Source organism: Dreissena polymorpha, chromosome 5, assembly GCF_020536995.1.
Source record: "Dreissena polymorpha isolate Duluth1 chromosome 5, UMN_Dpol_1.0, whole genome shotgun sequence".
Lineage (NCBI taxonomy): Eukaryota > Metazoa > Mollusca > Bivalvia > Myida > Dreissenidae > Dreissena > Dreissena polymorpha.
Genome location: NC_068359.1, coordinates 39436130 through 39456308, shown reverse-complemented (window position 1 = coordinate 39456308; position 20179 = coordinate 39436130). Strand labels below are relative to the sequence as shown.

Sequence of the window (20179 nt, the reverse complement as noted above, 5' to 3'; positions counted from 1 at the left end):
TAGCATCGTAGGGTTAGAAATTACGCCTATAAAACTTAAATCAATTAAGAAAGAACTTAAATTTTATTTTATTTTTCAAAAGGACTGCAGACGGCTCATAATGCGCTTCTAAGCTGAAAAATTAATACCTACAAACTTACTATAGCAGGTTCCGATGAGACCATTATTGACAAGATTATAGATGGGATCTTTCTCAAGATGTTCGTTGCATGAGAGATCAGCAATGTATGGCAAGTCCTGTGCACATACGCTTGTGTAGCAATGCACGTGGCAGCTGGGCGATTCACCTTTGTAATCACATACAGGTAGGCCGGTGAGATTGAACACTCTACTGTTGTCACCAGGGACCTGCATACTGTTTCTGCATCCATGACAGCTAAATTTGTCATCAGACTGAAATGTCAAATGTGACTGAAATGGATGGAGATATTCCCAAACCCTAACTTTTATTTTAATGCAATAGTGCATTACATGTATACATATGTATACATACGGATTTTTTGTGACCTTATGTGTATGGCAAAATTTAAAACATTAAGTATTTGGAAGTCATCATTTGAACATTTGTTTGACATAAAAATGGATGCTGACAGCTGAGCAAGAGATTTTCAATTTAAAAAAAAAGGATTTTAAAAATTATTTAAGTGATATTATGGGCATCTAACAGTATATAGGTGTCTATCGCAACCATTTTTTATTTTTGGTGTTTTCACTTCATATACACTTATATTTGTTATTATGCAGCATCAACATACTAAAACAATATTCCGAAAGAGAAAAATATTCCTTTTGAATATCAACCATACTTTTGTTTTGACAACTGACGACAGAAACGATTCAATGTACGATATGAGTCTAAATGTAGTTTTCATGCAGATTCGTTCATACAACACAAAGACACAATTTTGTTTTAAGGATCAATTCGGCTTAGAGGACAGGGTGAGTCATGTAAAATATCAAAAATAATTTATATTTTTTATAAACAACTGGTAGCAAGATGAGTTGAAGATAATTGGTCAGTTTCCACATTTTAACTAATTCTTTTGACTTGTTACTAGTAATTCTTTTCAGCTCAATTCAACAGTGAAAAATGCCCATAATATCACTTTAACTGTAATATACTATGAAAACATAGGACACCCTGGACACACTAATTTTGATACAAAAGTCATAATTTGAACAATATTGATAAAAGCTAACTGGACAATGTTTCATCCAAAACATCTAAGCACTAAAACTTGTGGCATCAGTGATTTTACGTTATATGTAAAGCAAAATATGTAATATGACTTGACAGGGCGAAGTCATTTTTTCAGCCAATGAACGTAATATGAATTATCTTGGAAGAGATCCACTAGACAATATTTAAGACAGAATATCTATGCACCAGGCATTGAAGTATCATTGACGACTTGTGCCAAAAACGAACAGGAAATATGCAATATTATTTGCCAGGGCATTGATAATTTAAAACCAAGAGCCATAATTTTTTATTGTTAGACTTGGTCAACTAGACAATATTCCATTCCAAATATCCAAGCTATAGATTAGCAGTTTTTGGAGACAATATTTGATAAGAAATATAAGTTTTTTCCACACAGGTTTATGTAAAACACTTTACCCCTAGGTCGCCCGGGCTACCCAACAGCCAAAATCTTGGAACAGATCTTCTAGATAATTGTTCATGCAAATCATCTCAATTTTAGCCCTTTGCATTTGTGAGAAGCTTTTTATAACTAGAAATTTTTAAAAGACACTGATGTCCTCAAAATACCGGTTTGGACAAATCCACTATATATTCTGCAGAGGACAAAAAGACAAAGAGCCATAATTCTGCTAAAACTCATAGCAGTCATAATCTCTTTATAAATGATCATGTACACATCGAGGTCGTTCATCCGTGAAAAGCAGTTGAAGAAGAGTTGAAAACAAACAAGTTTGGTACAATATATTCTACAGAGGAAAAACACAAACAGACAAATGGCTATCATTCTTCAGAAACTTGTTTCATCCAACGTAAATTCTTTTCTTCATGATCATCTGCACATAAATATTATTATTCTATTATGCATGTTCGAGCGAGATCTAACCTCTAGTTAAAGAGGAGTTAAGCACACAAAATGGTAGGACCATATATATTATATTGTGGAAAAACAGATGATGGGCCATAACTCCTCCAAAACTGCAAAAATATCCCTACTTTTTTATCATCTACACATTACAGTCATTCAATTGTTAAAGTGAAAGCAAGATCCACCCAGTAGTGAAAAAAGGAGTTCACAACACAATCTTTTGAAAAAACCTACAGCCCAAAAAGAGCAATGCCTCAGTGTACATAGGTTCGTTCAAATTATTTTCGTTTCTATGGCAATCAGAGATCTGCATTTAATGAAATAATTATCAACAACTTTGAAAGAACTTTATAGCAGGAACACTCCCGTCTATTTTAAGAAACAAGATGGTTTAAGAGGAGATGTCATTTGCAGCAAACTGTTGACAACACTCAACTCTGGAAAACCACGCACCACAATAGTTTACAATAAGCACTTGGCGGTTTAAAATATAAATTGCACCTTTACTTACAGACGTCTGTGTATTGTTTTGAACTTTTTTCTTTACAAGGAGGAACAGGTTGCTGTTTGGAATGATTTCCACGAAAATCCAACGTGCGGGATCAGGATGCAAGTCTGTGGTTGCGCGCGAATTAGATATTCTCTTTGCATAGCCACCTGTGAAGCTTGCACAGAATAGTGCCTGCAAGAAACACTGGAAAGATAGCACAAATAACAGTAAAACAAACAACAAAATACTTGTGAAACTTCATATGTTCAGTAAAACAAAACAAGCCTACCTATGGGAAAACAGGGTTTGATCTATGTGAGTAAAAAGTGTCGTTCTAGATTAGCCTGAGCAGTCCACAAGGCTTATCAGGGACATCAATTCTGCTTTTATGATATTTTTGGTTTAAAGGAAGTCTCTTCTTAGTGAAAATCCTGTTAAGGTGGAAAGTGTCGTCCCTAATTAGCCTGTGCGGACTTCACAGGCTCATTTAGAATGACTATTATTTACATGAATTAAGCCCCCTTTTCTCAGAGTGAGGATAAATTAAAATGTATTTGAAAATGCTTGAGCAGTTTATTCAGACGTGCATAGAATATGAATTGCCTTAATATTGTTTAAGTGAAAGATATTTGCAATAAGTCAGATGACAGGCATAATCATAACCTTCCTTACATTTCATTGTCAAGTAAAAGCCACATACAGTCTGCTTGTGGAATACATGTGAAAACAGCAAACCCTTGGGTAAATATCAGCAAGGGTTTCATTCAAATTAGATGTGACTAAAAGTCAATTAACTTATTCATTATGTCATTATACATGGTGGGCCTGACTTCAATGAAAACTTACCTGAGTCATAAATGAATTATCAGACTTCCATAAGAGATCTTACCTGAGCCATAAAAGAATTATCAGACCTCCATGAGAACTTACCTGAGCCAGAAATGAATTGTCAGACTTCAATGAGAACTTACTTAAGCCATAAATGAATTGTCAGACTTCAATGAGAACTTACCTGAACTATAAATGAATTACTAGACTTCAATTAGAACTTACCTGAGCCATTAATGAATTGTCAGACTTTAATGACAACTTACCTGAGCCATAAATGAATTGTCAATGAGAACTTACCTGAGCCATAAATGAATTATCAGACTTCAATGAGAACTTACTTAAGCCATAAATGAATTGTCGGACTTCAATGAGAACTTACCTGAACTATAAATGAATTACTAGACTTCAATTAGAACTTACTTGAGCCATAAATGAGTCGTCAGACTTCAATGAGAACTTACCTGAGCCAGAAATGAATTGTCAGACTTCAATGAGAACTTACCTGAGCCAGAAATGAATTGTCAGACTTCAATGAGAACTTACCTGAGCCAGAAATGAATTATCAGACTTCAATGAGAACTTACCTGAGCCATAAATGAATTGTCAGACTTTAATGACAACTTACCTGAGCCATAAATGAATTCTCAGACTTTAATGACAACTTACCTGAGCCATAAATGAATTGTCAGACTTCAATGAGAACTTACCTGAGCCATAAATGAATTGTCAATGAGAACTTACCTGAGCCATAAATGAATTGTCAGACTTTAATGACAACTTACCTGAGCCATAAATGAATTGTCAGACTTTAATGACAACTTACCTGAGCCATAAATGAATTGTCAGACTTCAATGAGAACTTACCTGAACCATAAATGAATTGTCAGACTTCAATGCAAAATTACCTGAGCCATAAATGAATTGTCAGAATTCAATGAGAACTTACCTGAGCCATAAATAAATGGTCAGACTTCAATGAGAACTTACCTGAGCCAGAAAATGAATTATCAGACTTTAATGACAACTTACCTGAGCCATAAATGAATTATCAGACTTTAATGACAACTTACCTGAGCCATAAATGAATTATCAGACTTTAATGACAACTTACCTGAGCCATAAATGAATTATCAGACTTCAATGAGAACTTACCTGAGCCATAAATGAATTATCAGACTTCAATAAAAACTTACGTGAGCCAGAAATGAAATGTCTTGTGTCAAGATAGATTCAGGGTTGCTGGCTTCAGAGTAGGGAAAACTGTCTATAATTTGTCTGGAAAATACACGGAGAGGTTAACACTAACAGGATGGCCCTGAAACACTCACCGCTCACTTTAGTTCAAGGTACCAATAGTCTTGTTCTGAGAAAACAGGGCATGATTCATGTGCGTAAAGTGTCGTCCCAGATTAGCCTGTGCAGTCTGCACAGGCTAATCAGGGACGACACTTTCTGCCTAAATTGCATTTTTGCTAAGAAGAGACTTCATTTAAATGAATAATGTCATAAAAGCAGAAAGTGTTGTCCCTGATAAGCCTGTGTGGACTGCACAGGCTAATCTGGGACGACACTTTACGCACATGCATTATGCCCAGTTTTCTCAGAACACGACTTCAATAGTCGAAAACTTGGGGATCAAGTTTATGATACCACTTTATCCAGATTAAAAAAAGTCCTTAATATTGTCAAGACAAATACTCTGACCATGTTTCATCAAGAGATTCAATCAGTCATAAATTGTGCAACGAGAGTGGTAACAATGTTGTTCTAAGATTTGAAAGGGTGACCTATTTTTGGACACATATGACCATGATTAGAACTCGGCCCAGGTTTTTTTAATATAAACATTTTTTCCAAGTTTCATCAAGATTGGATGCTAAAAGTGGACCACACACAAGTCAAATGCTGGAAATCACAATATATCACCAAAAAAATAATAAGAGCACTGCATGCTCAGGTAATCTAAAAATATAAATGGAAATTAACAAATCTACCATTTACAAATGATTTTAAGTTTGATAGATATCATTAATGCTGGCTTAATAAGTGATTTCTTTAGAAAAGTTAAACTCAATTCAATACATTTCTGTTTCATAAGTCTTTAAAAGGTCTGATATAAACTATAATAATAAACAGCATTTTTAAGTATCCAGTTTTTTTTTAAACTTAATTGTGGGTATCTATAAAAATATAAAAAATAAAAATTTTGGGCAGTTGATAAAAGATACCATGATGATTAAACAAATAAGAACATATAAATAGTGAGCACATAACATTGATAGTGCTTTAAATAAGGAGAGCGTTTTACCCAGAAGGATCCATTAAGTGACAAACATAGTCCTCTCCAAAACACTCTGTTGCCTAGAGAGGAAAAAAGTAGATCGAATGAAATGTATCACATGTAGATATCAAGAAAATGTATGAATAATCAATTTTCATAATGTTCTCTTATATCTTAGTAAAAACTAGCTCAAGAGCTTAAATATGTGTAGCTTTACTTTGTAAAACATTTAAATTACTCCAAACAATTGATGAATCTCTCTCTTTATTAAAACGTTCTAAATCCCAGATAGTAACTAATTTAAATTAAAACAAGAGATGTGTTTGTCAGAAACACAATGCCCCTATTGTGCCGCTTTAAAGCCATATATTTGACCTTTGACCTTGAAGGATGACCTTGATCTTTCACCACTTAAAATGTGCAGCTCCATGAGATACACATGCATGCCAAATATCAAGTTGCTATCTTCAATAATGCAAAAGTTATTGCAAATCTTTAACCAATGATGAAGTTTTGGGACACACACAATTATGAACAAGGGCTGTTTGTAAAACATGCATGCCCCCCCATATGGGCTGTCCGTTGTAGTGGCAGCCATTGTGTGATACGTTTTTTGTCACTTTGACCTTGACCTTTGACCTTGTGACCTGAAAATCAATAGGGGTCATCTGTGAGTCACGATCAATGTACCTATGAAGTGTCATGATCCTAGGCAAAAGCGTTCTTGAGTTATCATCCGAAAATCATTTTACTATTTCGGGTCACCGTGACCTTGACCTTTGACCTTGTGACCTCAAAATCAATAGGGGTCTTCTGCGAGTCATGATCAATCTACCTGTGAAGTTTCATGATCCTAGGCATATGCGTTCTTGAGTTATCATCCGAAAACCATTTTACTATTTCGGGTCACCGTGACCTTGACCTTTGACCTAGTGACCTCAAAATCAATAGAGGTCATCTGCGAGTCATGATCAATCTACCCATGAAGTTTCATGATCCTAGGCGTATGCATTGTTGAGTTATCATCCGGAAACCATTTTACTATTTCGGGTCACCGCGACCTTGACCTTTGACCTAGTGACCTCAAAATCAATAGGGGTCATCTGCGAGTCATGATTAATCTACCCATGAAGTTTCATGATCCTAGGCATATGCGTTCTTGAGTTATCATTCAAAAACCATTTTAATATTTCGGGTCACCGTGACCTTGACCTTTGACCTAGTGACCTCAAAATCAATAGGGGTCATCTGCAAGTCATGATCAATGTACCTATAAAGTTTCATGATCCTAGGCCCAAGCGTTCTTGAGTTATCGTCTGACAACCACCTGGTGGACGGACCGACCAACAGACCGACATACCGACAGACCGACCAACCGACGGACCGACATGAGCAAGGGGGGCATAATGAATGAATGAATGACAGACAGACAGGTCAAAAACAATAAGCCCCCGATGGTTCGATCCGGGGGCATACAAATCAAAACAAAGCAGGAAAAACAAAAGAAAATAGCAAAAAAGAGATAATAATTCATATGCTCAGGAGAGCTCAAAGGTACAATATCCAAAAAAATGTACATGGCTTAGCTGTGAAGTGAGGAAACGCTTGGATACAGTCATGCCGGCAACACCTACCACCTTCCTGAAAAGAAAAACAAAACAATAGCTTTGTCACAAAAATTATTAAAACCTCTGCATAGCTTTGTCAAGATCATATACATATATCTATGTTGTCAAGGTGATGACATATGCAGGCTTCAATTGAATCAGTTCAGAAAAGTAGCAGCTTGCTCTATAAACGTTATGAAATAATGCGCATAAAAACGACAAAACGACATAGTTATTCCTTAATATCCCTTCCTAGTAGATGCATTTCAACAAATATGTTTCAAAATCTATCTTGTGAAACATAATAAAAAACTTTATTATTATATACAACCATTGTATGCTTTACAGAGTTTTCTAGCAAGAAGCAAACATACCATAAATATTTTGAACCTATGAAAATCTCATGTCATTGACTTGATATTGTTCTTTCAACTTAACACTGACTTCTTTAACATTTAAATCTAACAGCCCTTAATTTCACTGGGATTTACAGATAATAAACAACCTACCAATCAATTTTCAGGAAACATTGCCAAAGTGTACCCTAAAAGTTGTGATTATGGTTTGTTTGACCCTGATTATGACCTTCCACCAAGTCAGAAATGGATCCTCTTCTTGTTAACCACCAGACTGTGTTTTAAGAAGCTTTACTTTATGGTTTTGTAGTAATTGATGAGCTAACTTTTAACACCCTCAGGGCTTCCCATGACTCAAATTTGTCTTTAGTCAAATTTGCCTCACTATCACAAAATGTCTGTTATTTTGGCTACTAGTATTTTGGCTTTTTTTGTAAAGAAAAATGTGCAGCCAAATAAAAACATCTTTAGCCAAATGGGCCAATTTGTTGCCATTGGCTAATTTGCGAACGGCAGAGTAAGCCCTGCAGCCTTGTCCAAGTTATGGAGTTGCTAGCTACTAAATGTACACAGTTTTCCCGGCATTTATGTAGTTAAACATTGAATTTGACCCAAAGATCTAGCATTTATCAAATCTTATTTAAAGACATAAACCAAACGGTTAAGCTATTTTTTGGTATGTTGAACATTACATTAAAGGATGACTGGATCCTTCATGTGACAAGTTTGAAGATCTGAGAAACCTCTAGATTTGCCCCACAAGTAACCACATGACCTCATAAAGGATGAAGGCGATTCCAGGGAAATGGATTTTGCTAGAGTGTGCATACCCCTGTGTGTTTATTACGCCTCGCGTTATTATAACTGCTTCTTGGCGGCTGATGAAACTCAGCTTGTCAATGTGATAGTGAGTAGTATGAGGGAGCATGAGGCTTCTTTTGTACCTGAAAGAAGAAATTTACGATGAAATATGACCACACTGAAATTGAAAGTATATTTTGTGAAGAAAATACACAGTCTTGTACATAGATTATTATACAATTATTGATTAGAGGACAATTGATTACAAACTGATTTTTACTTGTAGAATATTTTTTTTACCGCAGCCATTTCAATATTTATGAGACTCCAACTACATTGAAAATGATATATGTTTTTTGAAACTGACAATTTTCTTGATCAATTGATCATGTGCCAAATAATCGATATATGGCTTAAATAACGCTTAATTTGCAAAAAATAATTATTTGTTATAGGGAATATTTGGTTGCAATAAAACGTATTAAAATGAATTAAATGGTTAATTCATTAGTTTGAGTGAGAGCTTTTGAGTGGTCAAATGAATGCAGTTTATTTATACATCAGGTATACCTTAGTTTGAATGACAGCTGGAGAGTGGTCAACTTAAAGACATTAATTTATAGATCAGGAAGAAAACTAGGATAACAAACTCAGAAAAAACCAAAATGATAAGATAATGAATTTTTAACAAGTGAAGATTGAACTTTCAAAATGGAATGTTTATTATATATTTATAATGATACATGAAAGCTGCAGTTGACTAAGTCAACACTCAAAAAGAATATGTTTGTTATATTTACATTAATAAAAAAGCTGACATTGGGAAATTAGTAGAGTCATGTTCCATCAAAACTGGGCTTAATGCATGTTTGTAAAGTGTCGTCCCAGATTAGCCTGTGCAGTCCGCACAGGCTAATCAGGGACGACACTTTCCGCTTTTATGGTATTTTTAGTTTCAAGGAAGTCCCTCCTTACCAAAAATCAAGTTTAGGCGAAAAGGGTCGTCCCTGATTAGCCTGTGCGGACTGCACAGGCTAATCTGTGACGACACTTTACGCACATGCATTATGCCCAGTTTTCTTAGAACACGACTCAGTTGGCTTAATCTACACTAAGCACTAAAATAGCAACTGAACACATTTTTGCCTTTTAAACCTTTCAGTGCGGGAACCGAATTTTGAAGGCCTTTGCAAACAGTTTGGATCCAGATGGACGCCACAGAACGTGGCGTCTCATCAGGATCCAAACTGTTTGCTATTCTGATAGTATTCTTTGAAAAAAATCGAAGAAAATGCTAATTTTAGAAATTCAGCAGACAACATTTTAGCAGAAGACAAATTTCCCAGCATTCAAAGGGTTAAACCTTTCCCACTGAGAAGCAAAGTGAAAATAGCTATGTGCAACCAGCATAAAACCAGAACAGCCTGCGAGTCACTCACAGTCTGTTCAGGTTTTATGCTGTTTGCTGCTCATCAGTATCTAAGGGTTGGACATGAAGCCTTAAAAATGTGAATCTAGCAAGAAAGGTCTTTAATTAAATTTAACTTTCAAATGGACTACAAATGTGTCAAAATACTATCTAAATGGGAAAGGGTTAATGCAGTTTACCACTTGGTCTGTCTGTGATCAAACGTGTTCAACATGGGGGAGCCAGGATACATCCGAAACACTCCGGTCTCCGACCCATAAAATCTGTAATACTTAAGCAAGTGAATTTAAGAACAAAAAAGAACATGGAAACCTGGACTGGTATTCAGCAACCCATTCTTAAGCTTGAAAATAACAAGAGCACCGCATAACGGGTGCCACGCTCGGCTGCGGGTGCAGTTTTGAATAGATGAAAGCTTGTCAGAATTAATTTTGTTTTAGAGGTCACAGTGGCCTTGACCTTTGACCTAGTGACCCAAAAATGGGTGTGGCATGTAGAACTCATCAAGGTGCAGCTACATATGAAGTTGTAGGTTGAAGCACTTTGATTTTAGAGCCAATCTTCAAAACCTTGACAAAATGTCAAGGTTTTAGCACGACCCGGACGACATGACGACGGACACGACACGACGAGCTGGCTATGACAATACCTCGGGTTTTCTCCGAAAACGGCCGAGCTAAAAATTAGTCTTAAACTCAACAAAAATACCTCAGAGTTTCCGTATTATCAAGCTAAAAATGTTGTTTAAATCATTAGCATAATGTTCGAAACAATTTAGAATGATATCATTATAGGTATATAGACCTGACTTTAAAGTAGTTGTAGTACATAACAGTTTTTTAGATTTTTTTCTATTTTTAGACTTATTCTTAGAATTGGTTGGTAAACACAGGCCTTGGAATGTTTGTTGGCATTCTGTGACATACAGCCCAAATTGAGTGAAAGTAAGTAAGTAGTCAGCCATTTAAACATGAGTGTTGTTTCTGTAAGCTTGAACTTGAAAGTTGTAAGTTATTAGATTATTTCTTTACCACCATTGTTTTTTAAAGCATTGCTCAGAGGAAATGATTGGAGAAATAAAAATTACCAACTGCCAACTGGCCCACTCACTTATATAGGCAAAGGTTAGACTACACTGCAGACTACAACTTCTAAATCATGTATTTTAGCTGCACCATGAAAATAAAAAAGTATTTAATATTTTCTCCATATTTTGGTTTGCACACTTGCATGCATACCTTAGATGATGATACCTGACAATTCAACTCATTTCAAGAAAATTTTACATTTTCATTTGGTACATAGTAACTTCTGTTATGTGTTGCTTCACAAAAGTGTTCAGGCATTTTAAATTTTAGGTACAATGTCAAGGTCGCAAATCAAGGTCAAAATTAAAATTTAGGAAATTAGTTCTTGACACTTTATCCGGAGAATACAAAATGTTGTCTAGGATGGATGGATTTTAAAGAACTTGGCAAAAGTGATCAGCATGATGAGAGGGAATGTTACAAGCAAGAACATTGTCATTAGGTTAAAGGTCAATGTCACAAATAAATGTCAAAGGTCTAAAGATAGTATTGAGCAATTTTCGTGATATTGAAATAACTAGTTACAGTAGTTACAAACATACAAATTGGTGCACACTATAACCAAGTTCATAGGTTGAAGGTCAAGGTGACAATTGAAGGTCAACAAGCAAATTCGTAGAATTGATATCCCCGCCAAAATACTTCTGGACACAAATATTTCTGGACGGATGGACAACGCCAACAGCATCCTCTTATCATTTTATATACTCATACCAAGTTTCAATTAAATCTGTCAAAGCACTTCCAAGATATGGCTCCGGACACACAAAAAGAGCATTTTTTTTCAAGATACAAAGGGCCATAATTATCCAATGGTGTACAATGCCATTTGGCGTGCATCATCCTCTTATCAATATATATACTCATACCAAGTTTCAATGAAACCCGCCAAAGCACTTCCAAGATATGGCTCCGGATACAAAAAAAGCATTTTTTCAAGATACAAAGGGTCATAACTCCGTTATTTACAGCTGGTGTACAATGCCATTTGGCGTGCATCATCCTCTTATCCATATATATACTCATACCAAGTTTCAATGTAATCCGTCAAAGCACTTCCAAGATATGGCTCCGGACACAAAAGTGCCAGCCGGACGGACGGAAAGACGGACGGACGGAGGGACGGACAACGCCAAAACAATATCCCTCCGCCTATGGCGGTGGATAAAAAGAGTAATAAAGTGAGACTTTGTCCAATCTCTACCTAAAATGTATTTTACTGACAGGCCTATATTTGTGACAATGGCATAATGTATGGTATAGTTAAGATTTTGCAGGGATGTATACTTTCATTTACATTTTTCATATTATTCTCAAAGTCAGTTGTTTGTGCTGGTTTAGAATTAAGAGTGCCTTTTCTGTTTGCAAAAGTTACCGTTCAATGACTTCCTTGCTTGTGTTTTCCCATAAAGCATCCAGTGAATCTGTGGCCAGCAATGTATGAAGGATCATGGACCTTTTCTCTGAAAATGAACCAGGCAATGTCCAACAAAATATTCAATTATTTAACATTTTTTTCTGTGCAGCTGTTTTAACCATGTTTGGACCTTTATTAATAATCAAATTAAATGTTCTGAACATGTCCTGCCGGTAGTTATAAAATTAACCATAAATCATGAACAGAAATATACACCATTTGTAAAAGCGGGAAAGGCAATTATTGACTCTTTCATAAACAAAGGGAAATAACTCTGACGTGGAAAGTGCTAATTGGCTGGTTATTACAAATTGCCTCCATTTTTTGTAATCGAACATTCCCAGAAAAGTCAATTTAATCTAAACATCTTAATTTGTTCTTAAAACTATTGAACTGAAACCCCCGTAAGATACAGTGGGAAAAAAATAGAAAATATATGTTCCAAATCTAGAAAACTAATTTTTACAAAAAGATTTACAAATATTGTAAAATGAACCTGGTTTAATGAGATCTGTTGAAGTTCCCTTGGTAATGAAGTCATTAAGCTTCCTAACTGCATTGGTATCTTCTTGAGAAAACTTGTACACATTCGGGTCTTTAAACACAAATGGAGAAAGCTGAAATATAAATTTAAATATTATTATTGTTTTAAAGCTACTAAAAGGTTAAACACTATGCAAAATAAAAAAAAATCGAAAACTAAATTTGAAAAACTTTGATGAATCATGGTGAATTATCAAAATAACGCTACATCATGGGTAATTTACAAGCAGACAAGCACTGTATTCAGTATCCAACTTAAATTTAAGATCTAAACAAGAAATGTGTTTGTCGGAAACACTATGTCCCCTTCTGCGCCGCTTTGATTTTTTTTTTTACCTTTGACTTTGAAGGATGACTTTTACCTTGACCTTTCACCACCCAAAATGTGCAGCTCCATGAGATACACATGCATGCCAAATATGAAGTTGCTATCTTCAATATTGCAAAAGTTATGGCAAAATGTTTAAGTTGGAGCAAACAAACCAACAGACAGACCAACAGACAGGGCAAAAACAATATGTCCCCCACTATAGTGGTGGGGGACATAAAAAATGTGACCATGTCGACTGTTGTACGTAGATCCTAAAAATACAACCAATGGTCCATTTACTTTGTTTAAAAATGTTAAATTTTAGTTTTCGAATTTAGAGTTTGAATTAGAGGTTGCCATAGCATAGTGGATATGGTGTACACCCCACTGTGGAAATGTTGTTAAGATCTCTTCCAAAGATATCAAGTACTGGTTCAAGACAGGAAACGGACTCATGAGTGTTTCAATAAGCCTTAGGCTTTCGATGCAACCGAGCTTAAATAAATAGGTTTAAACTTAATTAACATTTCAAATGTAAAGGACTAAATGTGTGTTACCTTGACAACTGATTGTTTGTAGGACAGGAAGTGACCATCAAGATGACAAAGTTCGCCTGGTGTTAGAACGTTGTCGTATGGTGAACCAAACATGGAGTCAAGTCTGTGGTATACCACGTGAAGATTCTGCTGGAATGGACAGCAGATAATTCAATAACAGATTCATGCCAAAGCAAAACATGACTGTGGGAAAACAAGGCTTTATGCATGTGCGTAAAGTACAGTCCACATAATCTAATCAGGGACTACACTTGTCGCGTTTAAGGAATTTTTTGTTTAAAGGAGGTTTCAATATAAATGAAAATCCATTCTATGCAGAAAGTGTCATCCCTGATTAGCCTCTGCAGACTGCAAAGCCTAATATGGGACAACATCCTAGGCCTGAATTTTCACATAGCGCAGATCATATAGGATATTATGCTTAGTATTGTGTTCTGAGAATTTGCATCCATCGAGTTGTTTGTTTGATGTGGTATCGCACAAGGGGCTCAGCCTTGAGTGCAATACTACTTGACAACACAAATGCCACTGATAAACATTTCCCTCACACCACACTAATGTAATAATTCATTTATAAGTAATCCTTTTTTGCATATAAATCGTTAATACCAAATTATACATGTATCACACACTATTGTTTGTCAAGTAAATTTTTCCACCAAACTATGTTACAACAATTTGTGTTGTTTATGACACTTCTACTGTCTCAATGTAAACAATTTTTTTCGAGGCATTTCAAATTCAGCCAAATTAAGATGACCAAACATTTGCATTTGTATAATTAGTCCAGCTACTAATATGATATTTAAAAAAAAATGTTAATATTGTATACAGTTTCTTAAATTGATAGTTAAATAAAATAAGTATTGGTGCCAGAAAAACAATATGTATAGAATAAAGGATGGTGAAAACAATATGTGTAAGGGTAATTAATTGCTAACTCTAGACAAAACAAAAGGATTTTAATAATTGAATAACAAAAGTCAATTTCTGTCATTATTAGACCAAAATGATTCTACAGGAATATAGCAACAGACCAAAAAGGTCAATAAAACATGTTCAAATTTGAATGTGGGGACACCTTCAACAGCAGACATTTGTCTATGAAAAGAATTGTAATCACTTTTATTTTATGCTTTCCATGGTTTATAGAGAAATATCAGTGAATTAAAACAGTGAAAATTAACAGTGAAAATAATTGATAATCTTTACTGTTTACTGTGAAATGACATCATTTTTTTGACGAAATTACGTCATTATCCCAGCAAAATTCTTTAGTTAAACTCTTTAACAATATATATAAACTGTGAAAACATGCATAAAATAAAAAGAAAATTTGTTGGATTCAGTGGAATATTGATTTTAATTCACTCGTGATCATAGAAAAAATATATTTTCTATGATCTCTCGTGAATTAAAATCGATAATCCACCGAATCCAACAAATATCCTCTATATATTATGCATTGGTTGGTCATAAAATTGAATTAACGTACATTTATAAAAGTTTTCTGAAAAACATCGCGGATAGATTCCGAAAGGAAGTGCACCAGGACCACAACTAGACTGGTTCCATATAGCTTCCTGTAATACACAGTGGCTGGTTCCAGTTTGTGAGAGGCATTGTATACCCCCTGGAAGTCTTCACTGGGAACCAATTCGCCCTCAACATACAGGCTTATACCTGGTAGCTGGAAAATAACAAACAAATGTATGCTATCCACCTTCCACTCCATCAATTGAGCAATTTGACATTTGACCTGATAATCAAAAGGCATCTTCCTTTCCTCTCAAGTAACCAGCAAACCAATAAATTATGGTATGTCAAAGTATTCACTAGATAATGTGTAGAAACAATTTTTTGTTACAACCCTTTATGACCTTGACCTTTTAGTTATTGAACCCAAAATTGGATAATCCATAGGCATCTTTGTTAATTCTAATGTGACTATCAAACTTATTTGGTAAATGAAATGGTTCTCAAGATATAATAGAGAAATGAAATTAATTTAAAAAACAACAACAATGTGACTTTAACCTTTGACCCATTGACCTAAAAATCAATAGGTGTCTTCCCTCTCTCACAAGTGATCATCATACCAATATGTGTTTCCATAGGTACATAATTGCCTTTGTGACCTGGAAGGCGGAAAACTACAACGGGCGAGGCATGGTCAGGGGTGATAACCCCAAAAAAGGGTTAGGGTAAGGGTTAGGGTTAGGGGTCGGGTTAGGGTTAGGGTTGGGTTTAGGCTAAACCAAACCCTAACCCGACCCCTAACACTAACCCTGACCCTTACCCTAACCCTCTAACCCCCCCTTGCGCAATACCATACCATGCCTCGCCCGTTGTAGTTTTCCGCCTCCCTTGTGACCTTGACCCTATTCATTGACCTCAAAACCAATCGGCATCTTTCTATCCTCCAAGTAACTATCATACCAATTTGCCTCCCTCTAAGTTTAATGTTCTCAACATATTGTTCTAAATTAAAAAAATCTGTGGACAGACTTCAACCGAAGAACAGACATAATGCAAAGCAATATATCCAATCTTCTTTTATTATGCATTATATGAAAATTTGACCTCATAAAATGTTGTTTATTTCATATTGTAAAAGAGACAATTAGCACCAGTATCAATAACATCTTAAAAACGTTAACAATACTTGACTGCAAACTTTCATGCACACCTTAACCTTAATTTGATCTTGCATGCAAAACCTGAACCTGACTTTTATAGTTACAAAAGAGGGCATAATCCAGCTGAAAGCCTGGTAAAACTTAATAAAGGTCAGTTAATGTTCATAAAGATCCTGAACACATATCTTCAATTTTATTTCAATATCCGTAGTAAATATAGAAATATGGCGTAGTTGTAGGCAAACATTGAGCTGAAGTACATAAAGGGGCATAACTCTGCTAGATTGTAGATCAGAGTCATAGAACTTGGTCAGTTACATGTACATGTACCTCACACAAAAGACCTAAGATACATGTGTAAAGGTTCAATTGAATAGCTGTTGTAGGAACAGTAATATGGATATATTTGATGCATAGTCAAGGTAAACATCATGAATCATGAAATTTGTAAAATAAAGCAGCAAAACAAAGCTAGAAAAAAAGACAGCCTTTGAATAGGTTATTATTGCATCTTAAAATATATATAACAAAACAACTAAAAAATTAATTGATTCAAACATTGAAGACCACCACCAAAATATATAATCAATATTTTTAAATCAAACTCACATAGACAATTAAAAAAATTCATTCGGTGCATGAGTGTGTGTGTAAAATCATATCTAACTTAAAAGATACCTCCAACATGGGCAGTGAGAAAGTACTATGAAATGAAGCTACCCTTGCAATGAAATGCCTGGTCTCCTGCACAGATGCTGTCAGTATTGCAAGCCTCTCTGTGTCATTCAGGCCGTCTTCCACGAATCTGAACAACGGCTGCAGGGGCATGGGCCTGTTGGGATCTCCCATCTTGGGATGGATCAACAGTTTTTCTGTCAAACATTATTAACATGATTCAATACCAAAGAATATAAGCCTCACTCTGTGAAAATGGGACTTAATGCATGTGCAGAAAGTGTCGTCCCATATTAGCCTGTGCAGTCTTCACAGGCTAATCAGGGACGACACTTTCCGCTTTTAAGTCATTGTTGATTAAAGAAAGTCTCTTCTTAGCAAAAATCAAGTTTAAGAAGAAAGTGTTTTCAATGTTTAGCCTGTGCAAACTTCACAGGCTAATCTGAGATGACACTTCACACACATGCATTAAGCCCCATTTTCCACGAACAAGGCTTATATGTTATCAAGATTTCCGCATTTTAATTGATTAATAATGAACAAAACATCCATAAAACTTTTTCCTGAGCTTGAGATCTGCACATTCTTGTTTGTTGGTATTTTATAGACAGTAATATTTACTAGACCCTTTTAAAAAGTCATATTTTGTAACCGCTTTTCAAATAAATTCAAACTTATCAAGTACAGCTCGCATTATTTAGCAAATTTCATAGGTATTAAAAACAGTAAATTAACTTTTTGGTTCAGAAACTAATTTAACCCATTTATGCCTAGCGTCTAGAAAAAAGGCCTAGGCAAATAGCGTAGACCCAGATGAGACGCCGCATGATGCAGCGTCTCATCAGGGTCTGCGCTGTTTGCTTAAAGGAATTTTTGTAAGAAATATTCTAAATATAGAAATAAATCCAATTTAGAAGCTGATAGTCAAAAACGTATGAAACGGTTGTCAGGGACAGTCAAATGGTGTGCACATGCAAAATGAAATATTAATTTATGGCTCAGACAGTTTAAGGAACTGGTCTATATATTAAAACAGATTAAGTCCGATAGAACCTTTTTATAAACCCCTAATGTAATGAAGAACGTGTGTTGTACTGCTTTTAGTTGAGCATACCACCACATCTGTAGTGAACTCATCAAAACGTCACATTTCAGTAATTTTTCAACGTCTTACTTAAATTTTCTTTCTTTCATGTAATCTTGTTATATATTGCTATTATTATAAAATAAACTGTCAGCAAATCATTTATAAGCATTCTTTAAAAAAGTAAAAATAAAAATATAAGGCTTTTCTTTGCTAATTTATTGTTAAAAAAAATGTCTGGAAATGACTAGAGGTGACTTGAAAATTCAGTTTTTTATTTACCCTATTCAAGGTCTTTTTTTGTAGTGCACATGTGACACTTTGTTTATACTTGAAAAAGGGTAAAGAAAAAGGTTGCTTAGTGCAAAGCTTTGATGTTTAATTCATACATTATTTAAATCTGTATCTAAATAAATGTGTATTTTGTGTGGAAAATACCCTCCAACCAGTATCGGGTTCAACATTTGCCTATCGCAGTATCCATATATAGATAAGTTTGCATCCAAATGTTTTCTAAAAAGCGGTGAAAGATTGTTCGGAGTCATGACTATGTCACCAGAAATGTGTGACAGCACTTTTTGAAGATATATTCATGGTCTAAAGCATGCATGTATTTAATTACAGGTAAGTCAAAGCAAACACATGCATTATTACAGCATCCATTTTAAAGTACAACAAGCAAATTCGTTGAATTGATATTACCCGACCCCCCCCAAAAAAAACAAGAAACTGTCGGAGACGGGTGATGCTCCCCAAAGGTTTTTTTTTGTCACAATATTGCACTATATATTCAGATAAAAGGAAACGTCTTGAGGGGCATAACTTTGGACAAAATAAAACCATGGATGGTTTAGCAACTTAAAAATTTCAAAGGGCCATAACTCTCTAAATAAATCATCTAACCAGAACCCACAAATAACATGCGCATCTCCTCAAGGTAGTTAAGCTTCCCATAAAGCTTCATTGAAGTCCAGTCAGTAGTTGAGGAGAAAAAGCCCGTACAAGAATTGGACTATATGTACAGTTTATAGAAAATTTCAAAGGGCCATAACTCTGTGAAAAATCATCCGACCATGACCGGCTGATAATATGCACATCTCCTGTTGGTAGTGAAGCTTCCCATAAAGTTTCATTGAAGTCCCTTGATAAGTTGCTGAGAAATAGCTCAGACAAGAATTGCACTACAGTGAAAACCCTCTAAACCGGATCCTCTTTATACCGGAATCCTCTCTAAACCGGACAAATTGTCCGGTCCCATTTGTTCCCCTATAAAACCATGCGCAAAATATCTCCTCAAGACCGGAATCCCCTCAATTCCGAATACCTGTCATTCTTTGGATCAAAATTAGGTCATTCCATACGTTATTGTACCTCTCTTATCCGCTCAGGGCCGGTTTATTGCACCTCAGACCTAGTGTCAAAAAGTTGTGAATAGCGGATTTAAGACGCGTGAAATTAATAAAGGTGGTCGAAAAATGTGCAAACTGTAAAAATCGCAAAACAATTTAAAGATACTTGTCCTGTGATGTACATATCGATCAATAGAGGTGTTAATTCTGATTATAATTACTGATAACAAACATAGACTTCTTTAAAAAAAATTGTTCTGATGTAGGAAGCCGTGCTAAATTTTAAAAATCTTAATGCTTTTTAATTTTGTGTTTTTTATTACAATTGCTAATTTAGTGTCATATAAAATGGTGATTTGCAGAGTTCTTGAAGCAGTTGAATTTAGATATTCATTTATATTTTAAAATTGGTAATTAAGATAACTAAGACTAAAAATGTCCGAACCTCCATCTAAGCGAAAGCGCGTGGAATTGTCTCTAGAAGACAAAATCACATTGATAAAAGAGTCAGAGATGTTCCCTAAACCTACACTCAAGATGCTGTCAGAAAAATATGGGGTAAGAAAGTCGACGATCGGGGACATCGTGCGAAAAAAGGCTGCGTACATGTCTCATTGGGAAAACAACTCGTCACCCGACAAAAGTCAGTT

At 35.2% G+C, this 20179-nt stretch overlaps 1 protein-coding gene across 4 annotated transcripts in view; it reads right to left on the bottom strand.

Annotated features, from left to right (window-relative positions):
• The window catches only part of LOC127881246 (VWFA and cache domain-containing protein 1-like), a 54426-nt gene that overhangs the window by 7401 nt on the left and 26846 nt on the right, over positions 1 to 20179 (bottom strand). For 2 of the 4 annotated variants that reach the window (XM_052428989.1, XM_052428992.1), the window contains exons 11-22: positions 17142 to 17293; positions 15278 to 15472; positions 13783 to 13911; positions 12869 to 12989; positions 12331 to 12418; positions 10047 to 10130; positions 8468 to 8581; positions 7252 to 7315; positions 5702 to 5754; positions 4587 to 4668; positions 2584 to 2766; positions 141 to 393 (exon numbers count right to left, since the gene is read on the bottom strand). In XM_052428989.1, the coding sequence (XP_052284949.1) occupies positions 141 to 393; positions 2584 to 2766; positions 4587 to 4668; positions 5702 to 5754; positions 7252 to 7315; positions 8468 to 8581; positions 10047 to 10130; positions 12331 to 12418; positions 12869 to 12989; positions 13783 to 13911; positions 15278 to 15472; positions 17142 to 17293 (1518 nt within the window). The remainder of the gene's footprint in view (positions 1 to 140; positions 394 to 2583; positions 2767 to 4586; positions 4669 to 5701; positions 5755 to 7251; positions 7316 to 8467; positions 8582 to 10046; positions 10131 to 12330; positions 12419 to 12868; positions 12990 to 13782; positions 13912 to 15277; positions 15473 to 17141; positions 17294 to 20179) is intronic. The other 2 variants (XM_052428991.1, XM_052428990.1) reach the window with 2 other exon arrangements.